This window comes from Anomaloglossus baeobatrachus, chromosome 3 (assembly GCF_048569485.1).
Source record: "Anomaloglossus baeobatrachus isolate aAnoBae1 chromosome 3, aAnoBae1.hap1, whole genome shotgun sequence".
In the NCBI taxonomy this organism is placed as follows: Eukaryota; Metazoa; Chordata; class Amphibia; order Anura; family Aromobatidae; genus Anomaloglossus; species Anomaloglossus baeobatrachus.
Window position 1 is genome coordinate 360,797,292 of NC_134355.1, and position 25,693 is coordinate 360,822,984.

The 25,693-nt window shown below is 48.0% G+C and overlaps 1 protein-coding gene across 2 annotated transcripts in view; it reads left to right on the forward strand.

Annotated features, from left to right (window-relative positions):
- MDN1 (midasin AAA ATPase 1) overlaps positions 1-25,693 on the forward strand; it is a 585,757-nt gene that overhangs the window by 217,154 nt on the left and 342,910 nt on the right. For both annotated transcript variants that reach the window (XM_075340129.1, XM_075340130.1), the window contains exons 26-36: positions 3,881-4,027; positions 4,125-4,266; positions 4,346-4,480; positions 5,243-5,381; positions 5,465-5,603; positions 5,684-5,820; positions 13,147-13,288; positions 13,578-13,707; positions 23,022-23,249; positions 25,050-25,247; positions 25,426-25,634. In XM_075340129.1, the coding sequence (XP_075196244.1) occupies positions 3,881-4,027; positions 4,125-4,266; positions 4,346-4,480; positions 5,243-5,381; positions 5,465-5,603; positions 5,684-5,820; positions 13,147-13,288; positions 13,578-13,707; positions 23,022-23,249; positions 25,050-25,247; positions 25,426-25,634 (1,746 nt within the window). The remainder of the gene's footprint in view (positions 1-3,880; positions 4,028-4,124; positions 4,267-4,345; positions 4,481-5,242; positions 5,382-5,464; positions 5,604-5,683; positions 5,821-13,146; positions 13,289-13,577; positions 13,708-23,021; positions 23,250-25,049; positions 25,248-25,425; positions 25,635-25,693) is intronic.

A 25,693-nucleotide genomic window follows, 5' to 3' on the forward strand; every position in this document is an offset into this window, starting at 1 on the left:
CTCGGTGCTGCCACCTGCGCAGTTATTGCCGCCTCAAATACCATAGCCATCCGTAAGGCCCTCTGGTTCCTATAATGGAGAGCGGACTCTGTCTCTAAGAAGCCTCTCACAGTTCTCCTTTCCAGACCGATGGTTTGCCGATCATCTGGACAGGCTCTTTTTTTGTCTGACGCCACGGGAGGAAAAGAGTACCTCCCTCCCCCAACTCTAGCCCAGGATGTTTTTTTACTAGACACGCAGGGCCCAACCTTCTCAGCCCTCCTCGAGTCCACCTCGTCCTGGCAGTCTAGACAAAGACCGAGGAGTCTCGTCGTCCTCCATGTGGGCCGCCGCCTCAGACCACAAATGGGTGTGATACCTTGTGTCTTCCGGTTACCACATTGAATTCTGGACCCGATCCCCTGGTCAGTCTTTTCTCTCAAACCCCCCCCAAAGGCTCCAAAACACCACGAGGCCTTCTCCTCAGCAATCCACTCCCTCCAAACGGCGGGGGTGATGGTACCTGTTCCGGATGGCGAGAGGTTCAAGGCCTTCTATTCCAACCTCTCGTGGTCCTCAAAAAAGGACGGGTCAGTTCGTCCCATCCTGGACCTCTAACACCTGAGTAAACATGTTCATGCAAGGAGATTCAGAATGGACTTCCTAGGGTCCATTATTACCTTTATGGTCGAAGGAGAATTCCTTGCCTCCCTAGCTATCAGGGACGCGTACCTGCACATACCCATCGCTCCAGCTCACCAAAAGTTCCTCTGCTTCGCGGTTCAGGACTTCTTTTTTTCATTTGTGGCCCATCGGCTCTGCCACAGCACAAGGGTCTTAACTGAGGTCATGGCGGCCGCCATGAGTGCCCTTCACGCCAGGAGAGTGGCTCTTCTGCCTTGCTTGGATGACCTCCTCATCCAGGGCTCAACCAGCGTGCAGATCTGTGGGCACCCTATCCCGCTTAGGGCGGCTTCTGACTCCAGTCAAATCATCCCCGATCCCGTCAAAATCCGTCACCTCCCTGGCCATGTCCCTGGACACTCTTCGGGGCTTGATATTTTCCCCTCAAGACAAGGTGACTGCTCTACAACAAGCGGTACACTGCCCTCTACGTACTCCTCTCGCTCCATACGATTCAGTATGAGTGCGCTAGTTAGGATAGCGGCAGCTATAGAGGCAGTGCTGCTCGCTTAGCCACACCACCGCCCACTGGAGCTTGCGCTTCTAGCTGCCTGGGACAAGAGCCCCTTTTCCTTGGACGAACTTTTCACCTGGCACCTTCAGTCAGGTATGCGCTTTGCTGGTGGCTTCAGTCCTCTTCCATATCGAGAAGGAGTTTTTCTCCCCCAAGTGGACTGGCTACTCCTGACCACGGACATCAGCCTCTTAGTGTGGGGAGCAGCGTACTGGCTCCACACTGCTTCGGGACGTTGGACAACCCAGGAGTCTTCCCTTCCCAGAAATCATCCTGAAAATCAGCGCGATCTTCTTGCGCTCAGGTCATTCTCCCCTTCTGCTAGCAGGTCGTTTGATTCGGGTCCAATTGGACAATGCAACAGTTGTGGCGTAGGTCAATCGGCAGGGAGGTACCAGCAGCAAGACAGCTTATCTCGAGGTCCTCAGGATCCTCACCTGGGCCGAATCGATGGGGGTCTGTGTTTTCAGCATTACACATACCGGGAGTAGAGAACTGGGTGGCGGACCTTCTAAGTCGTCAAGGCCTGGCTGCCGGAAAGTGGTTTCTCCACCCAGAAGTGTTCCCACACATCTGCACTCACTGGAGTACACCAGATGTGGATCTAATGGCCTCAAGGTTGAACGCAAAGGTACCCGCGTTCTTAGCAAGGTCACGTGATCCACAGTCCATTGGCACGGATGCTCTAGTCTCCTGATGTTGTTTCAGTCTGCCTTACATGTTTTTCGCCTCTGCCCCCTGCTGCCGCGAGTAATCAGGAAGATCAAGGCAGAAGGAGTCCCGGTGATACTAATAGCACCGGACTAGCCCAGGTGCGCCTGGTATGCTGAATTAGTACAATTGCTCATGGCGCCTCGTAAGCATCCCAGACCTGCTGACCCAAGGGCCCATTTCCCATCAGAACTCCAGAGCCCTGAAGCTGACGGCCTGGCCATTGAGACCTGGACTTTAAGAAGAGCGAGATTCTCTCCTGCGGTCATCTCCACCATGTACAGTGCCCGAAAGCCGGCCTTCATCCCGTTTTTACCACCGTACGTGAAAAACTTTCCTTTCCCAGTGCAGGGAATCTAATGTCCAACCTATGCCTCTGGCGATCCCCAGAATTCTTGATTTTTTTTTTTGCAGTCAGGTTGCAAAAGGGGTTGGCCCTCAGCTCCTTTAAGGGGAAGGTTTCATCTCTCTCGATATTCTATCAATACCGCCTAGCTTGCAATCCACAAGTCAAGACTGTCCTCAAGGGTGTTTCCCATCTAGTTTCCCTGTATAAACGGTCGCTGGACCCATGGGACCTCAATCTCGTTTTGGACGGTATCCAGAGGTTCCCTTTTGAACCTCTTAAGGAATCTTCACTTGCTCTTCTCTCCTGGAAGGTAACATTCTTAGTGGCGATTACTTCCATCAGACAAGTTTCGGAACTGGCAGCACTCTCTTGCCGCAAACCCTTTCTGATCTTTCATCAGGACAAGGTGGTTCTACACCCCCCTTCCGGATTTTCTTCCGAAGGTTACTTCCCCGTTTCATATGAACGAGGATATTGTTCTGCCTTCCTTTTGTCCACATCCAGTCCATAGGGTGGAAAGGGTTCTATATTCGCTAGACCTTGTGAGGGCTCTCAGATATTACGTACCTAGGACAACCCCTTTAGGAACATAGACTCCTTGTTCGTCATTCTTGAAAGGCCTAAGAAAGGAGAGGCAGCTTCATAGGCAACGCTGGCTCGCTGGATTCGCTCTGTGATCCAGGAGGTCTACCGCTTGCAACTCAAGCCCATTCCTAGTGGGCTGCGGACTCATTCCACGCGAGCAGTTGGCGCCTCTTGGGCCATTTAGGCATCACGCTTCAGTGGAACAGAGGTGTAAGGCTGCGACCTGGTCTTGCTAGCATACTGTTTCAAAGCATTACTGAATGCATACCCAGGCTGAGGCTGAGGCGAGCCTAGGTAGGAAAATTCTGCAAACGATAGTGGAGTACCTATCTCCGTAGGCTCTCCTGGCTATCTGGGACTGGTTCCTAGTCCTTGGGTTGCGTTGTTTATTGTTTACCCACCCATGGACTGCTTTAGGACGTCCCATGGTCCTGTGTCCCCCAATGAGGCGTCAGAGAAAAACGGATTTTTGTGTACTCACCGTAAAATTGTTTTCTCTTAGCCATCATTCGGGGACACAGCACCCTCCCTTTTGCCCTGTTAAGTCTTGGTTCTCTCAGTACCTTATTTGGTTATGACTCTTTTTTTTTTTTTTTTCTCATGTTCCTCCGTTGAGATAAGTTTTTATTATTTTTTTTTCTCCTACTGCTTGTGTACTAAAACTGAGGTTGCCTGGCCCGGCCAGGGGGTGTATACTGCAGAGGAGGAGCTAATGCTTTTTGCATCTACTTAGTGTCCTCCTATGGATAGGCAGCATAACACCCATGGTCCTGTGTCCCCCAATGATGGCTAAGAGAAAACGATTTTACGGTGAGTACACAAAAATCCGTTTTTTAATCAAATCTGCAACTGAAAGTAAAGTAACACATTGCTGGATTCAGGATCTCTTTTTCATGCTGGTCTCAGATGGAGTGATAACATTCTTGTGACAGATTCCCTTTAAGACCCTAGATACTGAATTTGAATCATGTTTTTTCATTCAGAAGTTTTTATAGTGCGAAATTGACCTTGAAATATAAATAGTTTTTTGCGTATTTGAATGTTTTTATTGTTGACAGGTTTTATCAAGAGCTTTTCGGAACAGGTTTGTGGAGCTGCATTATGATGAATTACCAAGTGCTGAACTGGAAACCATTTTGCACAAACGCTGTTGCCTGCCTCCGTCGTATTGTAACAAGCTAGTTTCTGTGATGATAGAACTGCAGGTAAGTTCTTTATTACATGAGGAGCAATCTACATATTGTATAGCACTGACCATATAGAATCTTGCCTTGTAACAACATTCTCTTACACATTCTGCAGTCACATAGAAGAGGATCTTCTGTGTTTGCTGGAAAGCATGGATTTATCACACTACGAGATCTCTTCAGATGGGCCGAAAGATACCGATTATCAGAGCAAACAGAAAAAGATTATGACTGGCTACAACACTTGGCCGATGATGGTATAACCATTTCTGTCTATGAATAGATTCATTAATGGGGGTGACCAGGCAGATCTGACTGGTGTGTGCATTCCTTTAGGTTTCTTGCTGCTCGCTGGCAGAGTGCGAAAACAGGAGGAGGTTGATGTAATCGTAAAAGTCATAAAAAAGTGCTTCAGAAAAGAGGTAGTGCCAGAAGTCCTCTTCTCCAGGAAAAGCATGCAAAAACAATTTGGTAAGTTTTCAAGGATTAGGATATTCTCTGAAACCATTTGAAAAGTGTTGGCACAGCTTGGACCACCTCTCCTTAAATCCTAGTTCCCTAGTGTAAAATAGTAAAATATAATAAAATAATAAAATAGTGCAGCCACTTGGCGACCGCTGATGTGCTGCAGTTCTTACGCATACTTTGGGCGACCAAAGTTCGACCGCTGATTGGCTGCAGTGGTCACATGTCATATTATCACGTGAGTCCTGGGACATGAAACGTTGACACTGGTAAATTGGTTCAGGTATTTTTTAATTTTACCCTGGGAAATATAGTATTTAAGAAGGCTTTATCCAAACAATAGACAATCCCTGTTAACTAGTGTTATGCAGGACAGGGAATCGCTCCTCCTCATTGGGCTTGGCATGCAAATAAAGTATAGATTTTTAGTATGTAGAGGGATTATCCCATCACAAGCTTATTATTACTGATAACTATAGTTAGTATATGATCCACCTTACTGCATGTGATTTGTCAGGAATTGTTACTCTGTGCCCAGGTGTTCAGCAGATATCTGGGCACAGTATTCTGTAGCCATTTACTTGCATTGGATCTGGGATGATAGCGGATTTTTGTATTTAGACCGGAATCTGCTTCTAAATCCTCATCACAGTAGCTTATTACAGACCACTTTCTATTTCAAAATATGGATGTTTTGACTTCTGGAATATAGGAGCCATGCCCTGATGTAAATGTATGTTTTTGTTTGTTTGTTTGTTTTTTTTGCAGAAAAATTATGTGTTCTAGGTGATGTAATGGATCAGAATTTTTCACATGTTGTGTGGACACAAGGGATGAGAAGGCTTGCTGTTCTTGTGGGTCGAGCATTAGAATTTGGAGAGCCTATATTGCTTGTAGGGGATACAGGGTGAGTTTCCATTTTAATTCAGTAATTTTGATGTTCTTTGACTGGCCTCACTTACTTTACAGTCTTTCCTTTGTATTTTATAGATGTGGCAAAACCACCATTTGTCAGTTGTTTGCAGCTTTACGTAATCAGAAGCTTTACTCCGTTAACTGTCATCAACACATGGAAACTTCCGATTTTTTGGGAGGGTTGCGGCCTGTCAGACACCGGTCCAAAGACAAAGTAAGTTTATTCTTCAGTAGTATGGATGTTTTGTTACTGCTGTGTTTACCTATAGTTTTACATTTTTTTTTTCTCCATAGGAAGAGGATGAGGATGATAGTTCTAAGCTGTTTGAGTGGCATGATGGTCAGTTAGTATTGGCTATGATGGAAGATGGATTTTTCTTGTTGGATGAAATTTCACTGGCAGATGACTCAGTTTTGGAGAGATTAAACAGGTAAGTACTTTGTGTGGTAGGTGGTTGCTTAACAGTTTATTTGGGGATTTTGGCTGGCTATGTGATTTTAAAATTTAATTTGCTTACTTGTTGGGCCTCTTGAAAATAAACCTATCACAAAGTGTTCCTCCACTGGGAACACCATCTGCTGGAATTTGTATGGAAACTTGGCTGTGTTAGTTAAACTTCCCTGCAGTGACAATTTAAAGGTAACCGGGCACATTGTAAATGCAGTCCTAACTAAGTGCACTATGGTATAAAGCAGTAGGAGCGGCTTTTTAACCCCTTTATGACAAGGCCAATTTCGCTTTTTGCGTTTTCATTTTTTCCGCCCCTTCTTCCCAGAGCTATAAGTTTTGCTTTTTCTTTGTCGCTCCATTGGGAGACCCAGACACTTGGTGTATAGCTTATGCCTCCGGAGGCCACACAAAGTATTACACTAAAAGTGTAAAGCCCCTCCCCTTCTGCCTATACACCCCCCGTGCATCACGGGCTCCTCAGTTTTTATGCTTTGTGCGAAGGAGGCTGACATCCACGCATAGCTCCACAGGTTAGTCAGCAGCAGCTGCTGACTAGGTCGGATGGAAGAAAAGAGGGCCCATAACAGGGCCCCCAGCATGCTCCCTTCTCACCCCACTTTGTCGGCGGTGTTGTTAAGGTTGAGGTACCCATTGCGGGTACACGGCAGGAGCCACATGCTGTTTTCCTTCCCCATCCCTTAATGGGCTCTGGGTGAAGTGGGATCCTAATCGGTCTTCAGGCACTTGGACCGTGCTCCCTCCGCAGCCCCTGGGGAATCTGCTGGACAGGAGCTGGGTATCGTCAGGGACAAGGCCCTGCTACTGTGAGGTACTCTGTGTCCCCGTGGGGACCGCGCATGGAGCGCTTGTGCCAATACACATTGCAGCACTGCTGGGTGTGTTAGTGCGCCGGGGACTACCGCGCGGCCGCGCTTATTGCCGGCCGCGCTTATAACTTTAGGCCCCGGCTTCTGCGGCCTAGTATCGCATATTCCCGCCCACAGGCCTGCCAGTCAGGGGAAGGGCGGGACGCTGCACAGATCGTCAGCGCTGAGGGCTGGAGCATACATTAGTATCCTCCTCCCCCCTCACTCAGTATACTGGGGCACTAGATTCCCGCACTTTCTTGGGCACGCCCACGGTCCCCTCCTCCCCACAGAACGCCGGCAGCCATTCCTGTCAGCGATTCAGACGCTGGAGAGGAGAGACAACACAGGGAGACCCAGGCAGGGAATCTGGTGATCACACAACCGCTCTGAGCGGTCGGTAAGCAGCACCTGTGGTGCTGGCCCCACTGAGTACCGAAGTGTATATATATATATATAGGCTTATAGGCTATACATTTGCACTGTACGGTCGCTCTGTTGATTTTTGGCTATATACCCTCCTGGATTGTTCTCAGAGGAGACAACAGCATGTCGTCTGCAAAAAGCAAGGGTGCCAAAGCACAGGCGTACTTTGCAACCTGTACCTCATGTGCAGCCATACTACCGGCAGGTTCCACTGACCCTCATTGTGTGCAATGCTCGGCCCCTGTGGCACTTACTCAGCCGGAGCCTCTGCTACTGGTGGCCCAGGTGGAACCACCTGCTACCACTGCTATCCAGGTGACAGGGACGGAGTTTGCAGCTTTTGCTGACAAACTGTCTGAGAGTATGGATAAATGGTCTGCTAAAATACTAGAAGCCTTACAGTCCAGACCGGTGATTCAGGCCCCGGGCTCTGTTCAATCTTTGACCCCTGGTCCCCCTCAATTGGAACAGCAAAGGGTGACCCATAGGTCCCAGGATGAGGTCTCTGACACGGACCGCAGTCCCAGGCCGCCCAAGCGGGGTCGCTGGGAAATTCCCTCCACCTCATCACACTGTTCAGGGTCTCAGCAGGACGACTCTCTGGAGGATGAAGCGGAGGTAACAGATCAGGATTCTGATCCTGAAGCCGCTCTCAACCTTGATACACCTGAAGGTGACGCCGTAGTGAATGACCTTATAGCGACCATCAATCAGGTGTTGGATATTTCTCCCCCTGCTCCTACAATTGAGGAGTCTGCTTCTCAGGAGAAATTCCGTTTCAGGTTTCCCAAGCGTACATTGAGTACGTTTCTGGATCACTCTGACTTCAGAGAGGCAGTCCAGAAAAACCGAGACTGTCCAGACAAGCGTTTTTCCAAGCACCTTAAGGATACACGTTATCCCTTCCCCCTGATGTTGTCAAGGGCTGGACTCAGTGTCCTAAGGTGGATCCTCCAATCTCCAGACTGGCGGCTAGATCCATAGTTGCAGTGGAAGATGGGGCTTCGCTCAAAGATGCCACTGACAGACAGATGGAACTATGGTTGAAATCCATCTATGAAGCTATCGGCGCGTCTTTTGCTCCAGCATTCGCAGCCGTATGGGCACTCCAAGCTATCTCAGCTTGTCAGGCGCAGATTAATGCAGTAACACGTACATCTGCCCCGCAAGTGGTGTCCTTAACCTCTCAGGCGTCGGCGTTTGCGTCCTACGCCATTAATGCTATCCTGGACTCTGCGAGCCGTACGGCGGTAGCATCCGCCAATTCGGTGGTAGTCCGCAGGGCCATGTGGCTACGTGAATGGAAGGCAGACTCTGCTTCCAAAAAGTTCTTAACCGGTTTGCCATTGTCTGGCGACCGCTTGTTTGGCGAGCGATTGGATGAAATCATTAAACAATCCAAGGGAAAGGACTCATCCTTACCCCAGTCAAAACCAAACAGACCTCAACCACGGAAGGTACAATCGAGGTTTCGGTCCTTTCGGACCGCGGGCAGGTCTCAATTCTCCTCGTCCAAAAGGCCTCAGAAAGATCAGAGGAACTCCGATTCATGGCGGTCTAAGTCACGTCCTAAAAAGACCGCCGGAGGAACCGCTCCCAAAGCGGCCTCCTCATGACTTTCGGCCTCCTCACACCGCATCCTCGGTCGGTGGCAGGCTTTCCCGCTTCTGCGACACCTGGCTGCCACAGGTAAAAGACCATTGGATGAGAGACATTCTGTCTCACGGTTACAGGATAGAGTTCAGCTCTCGTCCTCCGACTCGATTTTTCAGAACATCTCCGCCCCCCGAGAGAGCCGATGCTCTGCTTCAGGCGGTGTGCACTCTGAAGGCGGAAGGAGTGGTGATCCCTGTGCCTCTTCAGCAACAGGGTCACGGTTTTTACTCCAACCTGTTTGTGGTGCCAAAAAAGGACGGATCCTTCCGTCCTGTTCTGGACCTAAAACTGCTCAACAAACACGTAAAAACCAGGCGGTTCCGGATGGAGTCGCTCCGCTCCGTCATCGCCTCAATGTCCCAAGGAGATTTCCTGGCATCAATCGACATCAAAGATGCTTATCTCCACGTACCGATTGCACCAGAGCATCAGCGCTTCCTGCGTTTCGCCATAGGGGACGAACACCTTCAGTTCGTGGCACTGCCTTTTGGCCTGGCGACAGCCCCACGGGTCTTCACCAAGGTTATGGCAACAGTGGTGGCAATCCTACACTCTCAGGGACACTCGGTGATCCCTTACTTAGACGATCTGCTTGTCAAGGCACCCTCTCAAGGGGCATGCCAACACAGCCTGAACATTGCTCTGGAGACTCTCCAGCGTTTCGGGTGGATCATCAATTTCCCAAAGTCAAATCTGACACCGGCCCAATCACTGACATATCTTGGCATGGAGTTTCATACTCTCTCAGCGATAGTGAAGCTTCCGCTGAACAAACAGCGTTCACTACAGACAGGGGTGCAATCTCTCCTTCAAGGCCAGTCACACCCTCTGAGGCGCCTCATGCACTTCCTAGGGAAGATGGTAGCAGCAATGGAGGCAGTTCCTTTGGCGCAGTTTCACCTGCGCCCACTTCAATGGGACATTCTCCGCAAATGGGACAGGAAGTCGACGTCCCTCGACAGGAACGTCTCCCTTTCGCGGGCAGCCAAGGCTTCCCTTCAGTGGTGGCTTCTCCCCACTTCTCTGTCGAAGGGGAAATCCTTCCTGCCCCCATCCTGGGCGGTGGTCACGACGGACGCGAGCCTGTCAGGGTGGGGAGCGGTCTTTCTCCACCACAGGGCTCAGGGTACTTGGACTCAGACAGAGTCCTCCCTTCAGATCAATGTTCTGGAGATAAGGGCAGTGTATCTTGCCCTAAAGGCGTTCCAGCCGTGGCTGGAAGGCAAACAGATCCGAATTCAGTCGGACAACTCCACAGCGGTGGCATACATCAACCACCAAGGCGGGACACGCAGTCGGCAAGCCTTCCAGGAAGTCCGGCGGATTCTGCTGTGGGTGGAAGCCACAGCTTCCACCATATCCGCAGTTCACATTCCGGGCGTAGAAAACTGGGAAGCAGACTTTCTCAGTCGCCAGGGCATGGACGCAGGGGAATGGTCCCTTCACCCGGACGTGTTTCAGGAGATCTGTTGCCGCTGGGGCATGCCGGACGTCGACCTAATGGCGTCCCGGCACAACAACAAGGTCCCGGCATTCATGGCACGGTCTCAAGATCACAGAGCTCTGGCGGCAGACGCCTTAGTTCAGGATTGGTCGCAGTTTCAACTCCCTTATGTGTTTCCTCCTCTAGCACTGTTGCCCAGAGGGTTACGCAAGATCAGTGCCGACTGCCGCCGCGCCATCCTCGTCCCTCCAGACTGGCCGAGGAGGTCGTGGTACCCGGATCTGTGGCATCTCACGGTCGGCCAACCGTGGGCACTACCAGACCGACCAGACTTGCTGTCTCAAGGGCCGTTTTTCCATCTGAATTCTGCGGCCCTCAACCTGACTGTGTGGCCATTGAGTCCTGGCTCCTAGCGTCTTCGGGGTTATCCCAAGAGGTCATTGCCACTATGAGACAGGCTAGGAAACCAACGTCCGCCAAGATCTACCACAGGACGTGGAAGATATTCCTGTCGTGGTGCTCTGCTCAGGGTTTTTCTCCCTGGCCATTTACCTTGCCCACTTTTCTGTCCTTCCTTCAATCCGGATTGGAAAAGGGTTTGTCGCTCGGCTCCCTTAAGGGACAAGTCTCTGCGCTCTCTGTGTTTTTTCAGAAGCGCCTAGCCAGACTTCCACAGGTACGCACGTTCCTGCAGGGGGTTTGTCACATCGTCCCTCCTTACAAGCGTCCGTTAGAACCCTGGGATCTGAACAGGGTACTGATGGCTCTTCAGAAACCACCGTTCGAGCCAATGAGGGATATTTCTCTCTCACGCCTTTCGCAGAAAGTGGTCTTCCTAGTAGCAGTCACTTCACTTCGGAGAGTGTCTGAGCTAGCAGCGTTGTCGTGCAAAGCCCCTTTCCTGGTGTTTCACCAGGACAAGGTGGTTCTGCGTCCGGTTCCGGAATTTCTCCCTAAGGTGGTATCCCCCTTTCATCTCAATCAGGATATCTCCTTACCCTCTTTGTCCTCATCCAGTTCACCAATGTGAAAGGGATTTGCAATTGTTAGATCTGGTGAGAGCACTCAGACTCTACATTTCTCGTACGGCGCCCCTGCGCCGCTCGGATGCACTCTTTGTCCTTGTCGCTGGCCAGCGTAAAGGGTCACAGGCTTCCAAATCAACCCTGGCTCGGTGGATCAAGGAACCAATTCTCGAAGCTTACCGATCTTCTGGGCTTCCGGTTCCCTCAGGGCTGAAGGCCCATTCTACCAGGGCCGTGGGGGCGTCCTGGGCCTTGCGGCACCAGGCTACGGCTCAGCAGGTGTGTCAGGCGGCTACCTGGTCGAGCCTGCACACTTTCACGAAACACTATCAGGTGCATACCTATGCTTCGGCAGATGCCAGCCTAGGTAGGCGAGTCCTTCAGGCGGTGGTTGCCCACCTGTAGGACGGAGCCGTTTACGGCTCTATTATGAGGTATTATTTACCCACCCAGGGACTGCTTTTGGACGTCCCAAGTGTCTGGGTCTCCCAATGGAGCGACAAAGAAGAAGGGAATTTTGTTTACTTATCGTAAATTCCTTTTCTTCTAGCTCCAATTGGGAGACCCAGCACCCGCCCCTGTTCCCTTCGGGCTGTTGTTCTTTGTGTACACATGTTGTTCATGTTGAATGGTTTCAGTTCTCCGATATTCCTTCGGATTGAATTTACTTTAAACCAATTTATAATTTTTTCCTCCTTCTTGCTTTTGCACCAAAACTGAGGAGCCCGTGATGCACGGGGGGTGTATAGGCAGAAGGGGAGGGGCTTTACACTTTTAGTGTAATACTTTGTGTGGCCTCCGGAGGCATAAGCTATACACCAAGTGTCTGGGTCTCCCAATTGGAGCTAGAAGAAAAGGAATTTACGGTAAGTAAACAAAATTCCCTTCTTTGTCCACATAGACATATGAGGGCTTGTTTTTTGCAGGACGAGTTGTACTTTTTGAATGACCTCATTCATTTTACCAAATTTTGTACTGGAAAATGGGAAAAAATCCAAATGGGCAGAAATTGTGGAAAAAAAAATTCCCACAATTCTTACATGGTGTTTTGGGAATTGTTCTTACGGTGTACATTTTGTGGTAAAAATGATCTAGCAATAAGATTCTCCTCATCAGTATGATTACGGCGATACCAAACATGTCCAGTTTTTTTTTTTTTTTTTTTTCCCTCAATAATAATAATAATAATAATATTAATAATATAATATCAGTGGAAAAAAACAGAGGCTAGCAAAAAAAAAATTGGGACGTTGTGTCGCCATTTTCTATGACCCACTTTTTACAGCATTTTTTGTGGTATTGCAGCGGCTAAAAAAAATATATAATTTGGGCATTCTTGAATTCTTTTTTGTTTAGTGTTCACCAATCAAGTTAATTATTTTTTTATTTTGATAGATTGGACTTTTCTGAACGTGGTGATACCACATGTGTAATTTTTTTTTTCTTTTAACTATTTTTAGTAGTCCACTCAGAGTGCTTGAAACTGCGATTGTCTGATTGCTTGTGCAATATACAGCAATGCCATAGTATTTAGCATTGATTTATATAGTGAAAATCACAGTCTCCTTTGAAGCACGGCCACAGGCAGGTTTCAAAGGATCGCAGTCACGTCACAGGTGTGTCAATGGACACTTAAAATTGCGCCACTCCATTTGCGATTGGTAGAGACAGGACCCAGCTGTAATACACAGCCATGACCTGCCGAGTATGGGGTCAGCTCACCCAGTGAGCCTGCTCCATACACCCGCTTCCGACTTGTACAGGTACAGCACATGTTGTGAAAGGGTTAAAGTGCTTGTTTTGGCACTTTTTTTTTAATTTATTTATTTTTTCACGTTTTTGTATTACTTAAATAGCTAAAGTTATGTAAATCTCTAATGTAATTTTAGTGTACTTGAAGTGGAAAAGACGTTGGTGTTGGCTGAAAAGGGGAGCAAACAGGATGATAACGAGGTGGAACTTTTAACAGCTGGAACGAATTTCCGAATTTTGGCTACCATGAATCCTGGTGGAGACTTCGGTAAAAAAGAGGTATTTAGTTTATACTATATTACGGTGTATTCCTCCCAAACTGTAGATGTACATAAGTATGTGGGCTGTCAAATGTGAAAAGTACAAAGTTTGATTTTCCCTTTCTTGTCCAGAATTCAACTTTACCTTCTTGTTGCAATTTCAATGTTGAGGAGTGTAGTTGTGCCACCAAATTGTTAATTATATTTTCTAGTTCTTGCTTTGCCAGAGATACTATTAGGATTTATAAATTGTGCATTTAACAGTGTTGTTTAATTAAAAAAATGTGTTCCAAATTTTTGTTTTACAGCTTTCACCTTCCCTTCGCAACAGATTTACAGAGATTTGGTGTCCACAAAGTAACGATCGACTGGATCTCATAGAAATCATAAAGCACAATCTGAATCCAGGGATAGCTCTCACCTTATCAGATGACAATGGTAGTTATTGTTTTCTTTTAAACTTTTAAGTGTGAAAACGTATTTCTGTTCTGCTTCAAAGAAAAGTGCACCAAGCCAACAGGGTAAGGGAAGCATAGCTGTGTAATGCAATGGGTGAAGCCTGCATCTGATGTCCTCGCTATAAATTTGCATTTGGTGGGCCTCATATACGCAGTGCGGTCAGTTACTGCTGTGAATATGCTCCATAGTGTGCGGATGGGAATTCTTAAGCTCTCCTCTACTGTGCAGCCCTGTAAAAAGCAGGTTCTTAACAAACAAATTTTGCCACACATCATTTTCTTTCTTTTTGTTCAACAGTGTGTGAATTTTTGCGTTTTTACTTGGATCTCAACTCCTTTTCAATATGGTTGGGAATTTGGGCAGGTTAGCTGTGCAATTTTGACTATAGTAGGAGGTTGACTTTTAAAAGTGGTCAAATTTAGAGACCACATTTCTCAAACTTGTAAAGCAATCCACTGACTTATAATATTCTGCCCATGGTAAATCTGTGCCTCAGTTATTATGTTTTGCGGCTGTGACTGCTGACAATCTTTTGTGATTATTAGTGATTGAGGCCTTTTTATTTTGTCGTATGGTCAAATAGCTCATTCATCTTGGCAAAGAGCTTAAGCAGGAACAGCATGATCGAGTTTTCTTTATCGTTCCTTTGGGAGACCCAGACCTTGGGTGTTTAGCTTCTGCCTCCGGAGGACACACAAAGTACTACACCTAAAAGTGTAGCTCCTCCCTCTAAGCCTATACACCCCCTGGTGAGCCAGTCACAGCCAGTTTATCGCTTTGTGTTCAGGAGGACATACATCCACACATGATTCTCATATGATTTTTTTTTTTTGGAAAAAGATTGAGAAGTGCGGGTCCACGTCTGGACTCCTGGCATATCCCTTCTCACCCCACTGTGTCGGTGGTGTTGTAAGGTTGATTTCCAAGGCTGGAGCCTTACATGCCATGCTCCTTCACCATCCCTCCTGGGCTCTGGATTGAAGTGGGAGCCAGCGCGGTCTCCATGCCTGGCAGGAGACCGGTCTCCGTCCACAGCCCCTTGAGGATCCTGCTGGACCGGAGCACTCATCCCCAGGGACCTGACCCTGCGTCTCAGCAGCTAAGTACCTGAGACGTTTATATGTTGGGGGTCCCTGTCCTTTATTGTGTGGGGAGAGTGTGTTTGCTGTATCTGTTTTGACATTTCCGGTGGGTCTTCTGGCTTTTTGCCCGAGAACCGCGCCGAGGGTGCCTGCGCGTCAGCCTCGCTGCTCAAATTTAGGCCCCGGCTTCGTCGGAGGCCTAGTTTCTGTTGCCTGCCCTCGCATGTCATTCATGCAGAGGGACTGGCACGGCTCCTCCCGGCGGCCGTCTTGCACAGGGGAGGGACACTCCCCACTGCTTGTGCGTGACTCCCCCCCCTGCAGGCCTCTATGGCCCTCCAGATCCCACTTTCCTACAGGGATGCCCCCATCCCGCCCCCTCTCTTCGCTTCGGCGCCATTTTCTTGGACAGGGTTCACTCTGCGCTGGGACATCCTGCACTCTACATCCCTGCTGAGGTGCTGTGCATTGGGGGTCCGGGCTTCGGGATCTGGAGGGCACACAACACGCTTCCGGCGGTCTGGTAAGCCACAGCCGGTCTCTGGTTTTGGACCTTTCAATATACTCCCTGGGGTTCATTCTCTTTGTAGAAGCTGTTTTCCCCACTCCAGCAGCATGTCTCACACGAGGAGCAAGGCTCCAAAGCTTTATACTGCATGCGCTGCATGTAAGCTCCTGCTGCCTGAACCGAGCACCTATCCACATTGTGATGTCTGCTCTAACTTGGAGGTTCCACAGCCTGGAGTCTAACCCCCAGTGGTCTCTCAGGCTGCTGCTGCACCTGTGGCTGAACCCCCGGCCTGGGTAGAGTCCTTCTCTAGGTCTATCTCCCAGTCATTTGCTGAGTCCATGGGACTTCTGTCCAGGACTTTGATGAATATGCATCAGCCCCCTTCACAGGGTGCCTCTAATGCTCTTGCTAAGGGTCCTTTAGGATCCCTATCCTCTGACCTCCGTCCACTGGAGCTCACAGTGGATTCATCATCAGGGCACAGACCCCGTCCTCCTAAGAGGCGCTGCAGGGTTTCCTCTCCCCCCTCATCCCGCGGCTCTGATTCAAGGGTTGAGGACTCGCAGGATGAGGAGGAGGCCTTTACAGGGGGCTCGGAGGCTAACTCCATGTGCCCCATTGATCTTTCCGAGGGTGATTCAGAACTTAGTGACTTGATTGCTTCCATTAATTCTGTACTGGATCTCAACCCTCCAGTATAGGAGGAGCAACCCTCTCTGGCAGAAAAGCACCAGTTTACCTCGCCTAAGAGAGTAAAGAGTGTGTTCTTTAACCACTCCAGTTTTCAGACCGCTGTGACCAAACCCAGGGCCTGTTCTGACAAACGCTTCCCAAAGCGTGGTTCTGATGACCGTTTTCCCTTTCCACCTGAGGTGGTCAAAGAGTGGGCTCACTCCCCAAAGGTAGACCCTCCGGTGTCTAGGCTCTCAGCCTGGACCGTTGTGTCGGTGGCTGATGGCACTTCCCTTAAGGATGCCACTGACCGTCAGATTGACCTTCTGGCCAAATCCGTGTATGAAGCGGCAGGGGCCGCGTTTTCCCCAACTTTTGCAGCAGTGTGGGCCCTCAAAGCCATCTCTGCTTCTCTAGAGGAGATGCATTCCCTCATCAGGGAATCTGTGCCCGAGATGGTTGCCTTAACTTCTCAAGCTTCAGCTTTTTCTTCTTATGCCATGTCTGCCATACTAGAGGCGTCTCACCGCACTGCGGTGGCTTCGGCTAATTCCCTCGTTATCCGCAGGATCTTGTGGCTTCGAGAGTGGAAGGCAGATGCTTCTTCAAAGAAGTACCTTGCTGGGCTCCCTTTTGCTGGTTCCCGGCTGTTCGGTGAACAGCTGGATGAAATTATTAAGGAGGCTACTGGCGGGAAGAATACTTCCATGCCACAAACCAAGACCAGGAAACCTGCTAAGGGTAGGATTCAGTCGAGGCTTCGCTCCTTTTGTTCCTCCAACTGGTCGTCCTCTAAGCCCTCCGCCTCGTCCGCTAACTCAGCTAAGGATCAGAAATCCAGCTGGCGCTCGAGCGTGTCCACAGAAGACCGCAGGAGGTCCTGCCACTAAGGCAGCCTCCTCGTGACTCTCTGCCCGCTCCAGCAACGTCCTTAGTCGGTGGCAGGCTCTCCCACTTTGGCGACGCTTGGTTTCAACAGGTCTCCGATCAGTGGGTGAGAGATATCATTTCTCACGGCTACAGGATAGAATTCTCTTCCAGCCCGCCAAACAGATTTTTCCTCTCAACTCCCCCCTGCTCCAAGGCCGCCGCCTTATCACAGGCCGTGGCAGCCTTGCAGGCCAACGGAGTAATTACCAGTTCCCGCCCGGGAACGGTTCAGAGGTTTTTATTCCATCCTCTTCCTGGTCCCTAAAAAGGACGGTACCTTTCGGCCCATCCTGGATCTCAAGCTTCTCAACAAGCATGTTCGGGTGCGGCACTTTCGCATGGAGTCTCTGCGATCAGTCATTGCCTCAATGACCCAAGGGGATTTCCTGGCGTCCATCGACATCAGAGATGCCTATCTATATGTGCCAATTGCAGTTTCACACCAGCGTTGGCTACGCTTTGCAATAGGAGAAGATCATTTCCAATTCGTGGCTCTCCCCTTCGGATTAGCCACGGCACCTCGGGTATTCACCAAGGTCATGGCAGCAGTGATTGCAGTTCTGCACCTCCAGGGGTTGGCAGTGCTCTCTTACCTGGACGACCTTCTAGTCAAGGCTCCATCCAGCGCAGACTGTCAGCGGAGTGTCTCGCTCGCTCTCGCCACTCTAGCCCAATTCGGGTGGCTTGTCAATTTTCCCAAATCCACTCTACCTCCGACCCAGAGTCTCACGTACCTAGGGATGCAGTTCGAGACTCTGCCGGCACTTGTGAAGTTGCCCTTAGACAAACAGCTGTCACTCCGGTTGGCGGTGCGCTCTCTCCTGAGGCCCCGCCGTTATACCCTCAGGTGTCTGATGCAGGTGCTGGGTCAAATGGTGGCGTCCATGGAGGCTGTTCCCTTTGCCCAGTTCCATCTGCGCCCCCTGCAGCTGGACATTCTCTGCTTTTGGGACAAGCGGCCTTCCTCCTTACACAAGTCAGTGGCTCTGTCACCACGGACCAAGAGCTCCCTTCAGTGGTGGCTTCGGCCCCTCTCCCTGTCCCAAGGGCGCTCCTTCCTGGCCCCGTCCTGGGTGATTCTCACCACGGATGCCAGCCTATCCGGCTGGGGAGCGGTATGTCTCCTCCACAGAGCACAGGGCACTTGGACTCCGTCCGAGTCAGCCCTTTCAATCAATGTGCTGGAAACCAGAGCCGTGTTTCTAGCTCTCATAGCATTTCACCACCTGCTGGCGGGCAGGCACATTCGAGTCCAGTCAGACAACGCGACAGCGGTTGCCTACATCAACCATCAAGGCGGGACACGCAGCCGCCTGGCAATGATGGAGGTACAACGCATTCTTCAATGGGCGGAGGACTCCAGGTCCACCATATCCGCAGTCCACATCCCAGGCGTGGACAACTGGGAGGCAGATTATCTCAGCCGTCAAAGCGTGGACGGTGGCGAGTGGTCCCTGCACCCGGCAGTATTTCAGTCGATCTGCCGCAAATAGGGCACTCCGGACGTGGACCTAATGGCATCCCGTCACAACAACAAAGTTCCTGTTTACGTGGCTCGCTCGCACGATCCTCAGGCCTTCGCCGCGGACGCTCTGGTTTAGGACTGGTCCCAGTTTCGTCTGTCCTACGTGTTTCCCCCTCTAGCTCTCTTGCCCAGAGTCCTGCGCAAGATCAGAATGGAGGGTCGTCGAGTCATCCTCATTGCACCGGACTGGCCCTGGCGAGCTTGGTATCCGGACCTGCTCCAACTGTCCGTAGAGATGCCGTGGCATCTCCCGGACCGTCCAGACCTACTCTCGCAAGGTCCGTTTTTCCGCCCGAATTCTGCGGCTCTCAAATTGACGGCGTGGCTATTGAGTCCTGGATTTTGACGGCTTCTGGTATTCCTCCTGAAGTCATCTCCACTATGACTCGGGCCCGTAAGTCTTCCTCCGCTAAGATCTATCACAGGACTTGGAAAATTTTCCTGTCCTGGTGTCGCTCTACAGACCATCCTCCTTGGCCATTCTCCTTGCCGACCCTTCTGTCTTTTCTACAGTCCGGTCTGCAGCTAGGACTGTCCCTCAACTCTCTCAAGGGACAAGTTTCGGTTCTGTCAGTTCTGTTCCAGCGGCGTCTCACTCGGCTGGCTCAGGTCCGCACTTTCATGCAGGTCGCGTCTCACATCATTCCGCCTTACCGGTGGCCCTTGGACCCCTGGGACCTTAACTTGGTTCTCACGGTCTTGCAGAAACCCCCCTTTGAGCCTCTTAGGGAGGTTTCTTTGTACCGTCTTTCACAGAAAGTGGCCTTTCTGGTTGCCATAACTTCTCTCAGGAGAGTCTCTGATTTGGCTGCTCTCTCCTCGGAGTCACCTTTTTTAGTTTTTCATCAAGACAAGGTGGTTCTCCGTCCGACTCCGGACTTCCTTCCTAAGGTGGTCTCTCCTTTCCACCTTAACCAGGACATTACCTTACCTTCCTTCTGTCCGGCCCCTGTTCATCGCTTTGAAAAAGCTCTACATACTCTAGATCTGGTGCGTGCTCTCCGGATCTGTGTCTCGCACCGCTGCGCTTAGGTGGTGCACCTCTCTTTTTGTGCTAACCACAGGTCGGCGCAAGGGCCTCCCTGCTTCTAAGCCGACCTTAGCCCGTTGGATTAGGTCGACCATCTCGGATGCCTACCAGAGTACGCAGGCGCCTCCCCCGCCGGGGATCAAAGCACGCTCGACCAGAGCTGTCGGTGCCTCTTGGGCTTTTAGGCACCAGGCTATGGCTCAACAAGTCTGTCAGGCTGCCACTTGGGTTAGCCTGCATACCTTCTCGAAGCACTACCAAGTGCATGCTCATGCTTCGGCAGATGCGAGCTTGGGCAGACGCATCCTTCAGGCGGCTGTCGTCCATTTGTGAAGTTAGGTTCTGCCTACTTCTTAGTTTTTCTGTTTATTTCCCACCCAGGGACTGCTTTGTAACGTCCCAAGGTCTGGGTCTCCCAAAGGAACGATAAAGAAAAAGAGAATTTTGTTTACTTACCGTAAATTCTTTTTCTTATAGTTCCGTCTTGGGAGACCCAGCACCCTCCCTGTTGCCTGTTGGCAATTTCCTTGTTCCGCGTGTTTTCACCGGCTGTTGTCGTGGACAGAGTCTCCGGTTGTTCCGGCTCTTGCTCTGTTCTACTTGTGGGTGGCTATTCTCCTTCAGCTTTTGCACTAAACTGGCTGTGACTGGCTCACCAGGGGGTGTATAGGCTCAGAGGGAGGAGCTACACTTTTAGGTGTAGTACTTTGTGTGTCCTCCGGAGGCAGAAGCTAAACACCCAAGGTCTGGGTCTCCCAAGACGGAACTATAAGAAAAAGAATTTACGGTAAGTAAACAAAATTCTCTTTTTTCCACAAGTGTGTTAATATAATTGAGGCTTTGGAACTTTGGTAGCCATTCCTGACCCTTTTGGGATTCCTCTGTTGTTTGTGTACTCCATGTGTAACTTCGGAACTGATAACCACATTTTCTCATTCAGATGCCAAACAACCTTTATGGTGTGCTTCTCCTCACAGGTCTTCCAGATTATTTTGAAGGAGATTGAGGCTTCCCCAATTACTGTTTGGTGTATTATTTGTGGCAGTTTTCAGCACCATGGAGAATTATATAGTTACATAGGTTGAAAAATAGACCTTGTTCCATCTAGTTGCACCTTCCTCGACCAATTACCCTGTTAGGGTGAAAACAATTAAATGTTCACTAGTTGCCTGCTCATGACCTAACTGGTGTGGATCAAGTGTATGCATGAAAGAATTGACACCAGACAAATAGATGTAAGCCTCTCCTTGATCAGAGTATGGTGCAGCTCCAAGAGATTTATTTCAACAGAGCATTGATTTATATAAACTAGGAAAAAGGGCTGTGGTCGGCTCTACAGTGGGCGTGCTCGGATATGTCCATTAGTCAATGGGCTGATCCGTGGGCCGGTCAGTGGGTTGGTCCTCTTCTCCCATATGGACAGCATACCAGGGCAGGGTGTGAAGAACAGGAAATGGCAGCCATCTTAAATGTATGCCACAGGATGATATATCTGAACTGTCTTACGTAAGGAGAAACTATTTCATTGGACGTTTTTCCCACAATCCCCTATGTCTCAAGGTTAATTAAGTATTTGATCCAATGGCCCTCCTCAACAATACATTTTGTTATTTATAATCGACAATGTTGTGTGTAGTGAGGAAATCATCCAGCCCTTTTTTTAAAAGCTGTTATAGTATCTGCCATTACTACCTCTTGTGGTAGGGTATTCCACAGTCTGACTGTTCTAACTGTAAAGAACCCTTTCCTATTTAGCTGCCGGAATCGCTTTTATTCCAGTCGCAGTGAATTCGCCCTGGTCCTTAATATTGTCTTTGGAGGAAATAAGTCAAGTGCCAGTCCTTTATCGTGACCTAACATGTATATATGGGTGTGTGTATGTGTATGTATATATATATATATATATATATATATGTATATGTATGTATGTATGTATGTATATATAATATATATATATATATATATATATATATATATATATATATATATAATATGAGATCTCCACGGAGATGTCTTTTTTCTAAGCTAAACAAATCTAACTTTTCCAGCCTCTCATCATCTGGGAGGCCTTCCATTCCTTGTAGTAGTCTAGTTGCCCGCCTTTGAACTGACTCTAACTTCTTAATATCCTTTTTAAAATGTGGAACCCAAAACTGGATCCGATATCCCACATGTGGGGTTACAAGTGATTTATAGAGAGGTAACAATACGTTGGGATCACGGGATCTAATCTCTCTTTTTATACACCCTAAAATCTTGTTTTCTTTAGCAGCTGCTGCTTGACATTGAGTGCTGCTGCTCAGCTTATTTGTAATGAGAATACCCAAGTCCTTCTCCTGTTCTGTAGTCCCAAGTTTACCTCCATTTAATGTATAAGCAGTTATAGGATTACTCTTCTAGTTGCATTACTTTACATTTATCAGCATTAAATCTCAATTGCCATGTATCTGCCCATTCTGACATTTTATCTAGATCGTTTTGTAATATTGTAGCCATATTTATCACAGTATATTGTCTTGATGACATAAAGGAAGCCTGTCACATGGTTTATACTGTTAACACCACTGGCAGCATGATTCAGAGCCTGGCTTTGTCCTCACCTAGCCAGCGTGTTCCAGCACTGCTAGATGTGTTTGATAGGTCTCACTATGGGAGAGACCTGTCGGTTGCCTAAAGCAGGGCAAGGAGAACACAACATGGGGCAATTCTGGACTAGTCAGGAGACTATTGCTATTGGAATTACTGCTGAAAAATAAGGTATATTTTCTCACAAATCCAGAATGTTAATGTTATTTTTTTAATGCAAACAGTCTGTGAAAAAATATAACAATTGGATCTCCAGACTAGAAAGTGTGTGTGTGTGTGTGTGTGTGTGTGTGTGTGTGTGTGTGTGTGTGTGTGTGTGTGTGTACCCTGGCCACACAGGTTCTCACTCATGCTGCCAGTAGCTTGGGCAGCATGAATCTTTGAAATTAATTTTTTTTTTTTTTAACTTTTCTATATCTCATAGTTTGTTTTTTGCAGTACAAGTTGGATTTATGCTTCATTATTTCATATTTTACTATGTAATATACATAAACAGTGGGTACAAAAATCGAGGGTGGGCGAGGATGTTAAAATCAAAAACGGTTCCACATTTATTTATTTTTTTTGCAGCGTTCAGCATTGCTCCCGGTGGTGGGCCAATACCTATCACCGTTTATTAGATCTGATGCTGCAGTTTTGCTCCATATCCGACAGAGCATCTGCATGCTAATATTTCTGTGTTCTTCTTCAGCTTTGTGTTGGGATGACCGTGATCAGTACAGTGTAATTACCACTTGCCAGACTTGGGCTGTAGTAATATGTTCTAACATTCATTGCTAAGCAGGGAAATGGCAAACTAGAGCTATGAATTGCTGCAAAGTGCTGGGACTTCCTGGCTGTGAACTTTTTACTAAGATTTGCCTCTTGCTAAAACGTGTCTTAAAGTCTGAAAATTGAACTATATGTTAGCTAAATGATTGGCATTATCACTCACTTTCGTAACAAATCTTTCTTCAGGTGCCGTTTTAGCAGATATGATCATTGATTTCATTGAATGGTTGACAAACCAAGAATTTGGTCGCCGGTGCATTCTCAGTATCCGAGACATCCTTTCCTGGGTAAATTTCATGAATGTCACTGTGAAAAATGACTTCTTGGAAACTCTGTATGAAGGAACTAACCTGGATACCATCAGAGCTTTAATACATGCTGCTTGTCTTGTGTACATCGATGGCTTGGGATCAGGTGGGTTTTTTGTTGTGTTTTTTTTTTTTTTTTTTTTTATTTATATATATATATATATATATATAAATTTTAATTTTTATATGTTTTATTAAAAAAATAGTTAACGCTTTGGCAGTCTTATAGACAATAAATAGTGGCGATGCACATTTCCGACACTAGCTTCCTGAAGATAGAGCTGTGTAGCCTAGCAGTTAGTAAATTCTCTAGTATTCTATGTATAGGGAATAACTTTTTTTAAAAATTTTTGGGGAAATCCTTTTAAGTTAGGCTGCTTTCACACATCCGGTTTTTGCTGAGCGGCCAGAATACGGCGCTTTGCAGAAAAAACGCAACCGTTTTTCTGCATAGACTTGCATTAGCGCCGTATTGTGCCGCATGGCCTTGCGTTGCGTCCGGTTTTTGCCGGATGCGGCATATTTAGCCCATGTGGTGGCCGGATGGAACGTTGCCTGGCACGTTTTTTTGTGCGGCGAAAAAAACGCATCGCGCCGGATCCGGTGCAATGCGGCGCGATTTACAATGCAAGCCTATGGACGCCGGATGCGGCATCCTGCGGCAAAAAACGCAACCGGCCACCGGATGTGCTTTTTTTGAACTGCGCATGCTCAGTATCAAGCCGCGTCCGTCAAAAAACGGACGGGCCGCATGGAAAAACGTATGCAATGGATCCATTTTTTTCGCCGCATCCGTTACGTAGGTTTTTGAGCCGGATTGAGCCGCACTGCATAAACCGGATGTGTGAAAGCAGCCTTAGAGGTGAGCAAAGTGATTCAGAGGACTGTGGTCTAGCCCCCACACCAGTATTCTGTGCTCGCTGGAGAGGACTCCTGTGAACCATGTTCTACCCACCGGCATCCTCGACTTCTCTGGTGCAGTGTCATGTGTGCATCACGCCAGAACAATGGCACTGTGATTGACCAAGAGAGGAGCTTGGGATGCCGGCAGGTAGGAGGCGGTTCACAGGGCTCCTGTCTGGCAGTCACAGAAGGGTGATGTGACTTCTTGACCCGGGTCCTGTGAATTTGTGCTCCTTTCTATATTATTGGCTAAGCATGTACAACCAAAAAATAATGTTATTTTATAAATTTTCATTAGGTTTGAAAAAGTGCCCTATTTTTGAGTTGCATGCCATGTAGGTAATGCCATAAATGTCTGCCATTAAGTTTTGTTTTTGTTTTTTTTTATGGATGTACTAAAATTATATTGTTAGGCCCCAATTGCTATAGCAACCCATCAGCTTACCAAAAGCTTCCCTTATTATGTCTCACCACATAGCTCCATGATTAATTCTTCTTTAAAGGGAATTTGAGGCAGAAGCCCAGTTTCCAGAGATGTTACTTACTAGGCTGCTTGCTTTTGATGGTATCACTGTTATATAAACAGATTATCACTAGATTACAAGTAAGCGTGCTGCCATGTATCTTCAATATTCATGAGCTTATTATAACCCCATCCCCACCATTTATTGGCAGATTTCTGCCTATGCACAGTGTACACAGGAAGCTGCCAATCTGTGGAGTGGACAGGTTTATACAGAGATCAACATTCAGAGAACTGAGAGATCTTCAGCAGATATAACAGTGATTTAATCAGCAGCCCAGTAAGTGGTACATTGCTGCATTCAGTGTCTCTGTCCCTACATTATGCAGCTTTCAGATGGTTTGTGACAGATTCCTTTTAGCAGAAAAAAAAAATGAATAAAGTATACACACCAAGTAGTTTTTATTGTAACAGAAAATGCTCGATTATGCCTGCTTTATATTTTGAGTACTCCTTTTCCTCTCCCTATTTCCTTTGTAGGCACTACATTTTCCTCTGCAGCTTCTGCCATAACTGCCAGGCAGCAATGCATGCGTTTTTTACATGAGAAGCTCTCTGCTATTGTGGAAATGACTGAAGAAGTGCAGTTTGACCTACAGATGTATGAGAAAACTGTACAGCGAAAGATTAATTATTTGGAAAACTTGTTTGGGATTGACCCCTTTTATATAACTAGAGGTAATATTTTACCATATTTTAGTGTGTTGAAAATGTAATATTTATATCTTGGTGATTTTGTGCTGGTCAAAGTCCCTTTTGTTTCCAAACTGTATGTAATCAAAACTTATGATTCTATCACCCAGTGGACAAATTGATTTAATAAACGCTGAGTGTTTTTAATTTTCTTTGCTTTAAGGTCCTGAATTTCATGAAGAATCTTTGACTGAATATGCACTGAATTCAGAAACGACTTCAATGAATGCACAAAGGCTACTGAGGGCAATGCAGCTCAACAAACCCATTTTATTAGAGGGGTCCCCAGGTGTTGGCAAGACTAGCCTTGTCACAGCATTGGCTAAAGCGTCTGGAAATCCTCTTGTTCGGATTAACCTTTCTGAGCAAACGGTAAAGACATGTAATTATTTTCTACAAAAGCTGAAGGAAGCACTCCCATCAAAATATTT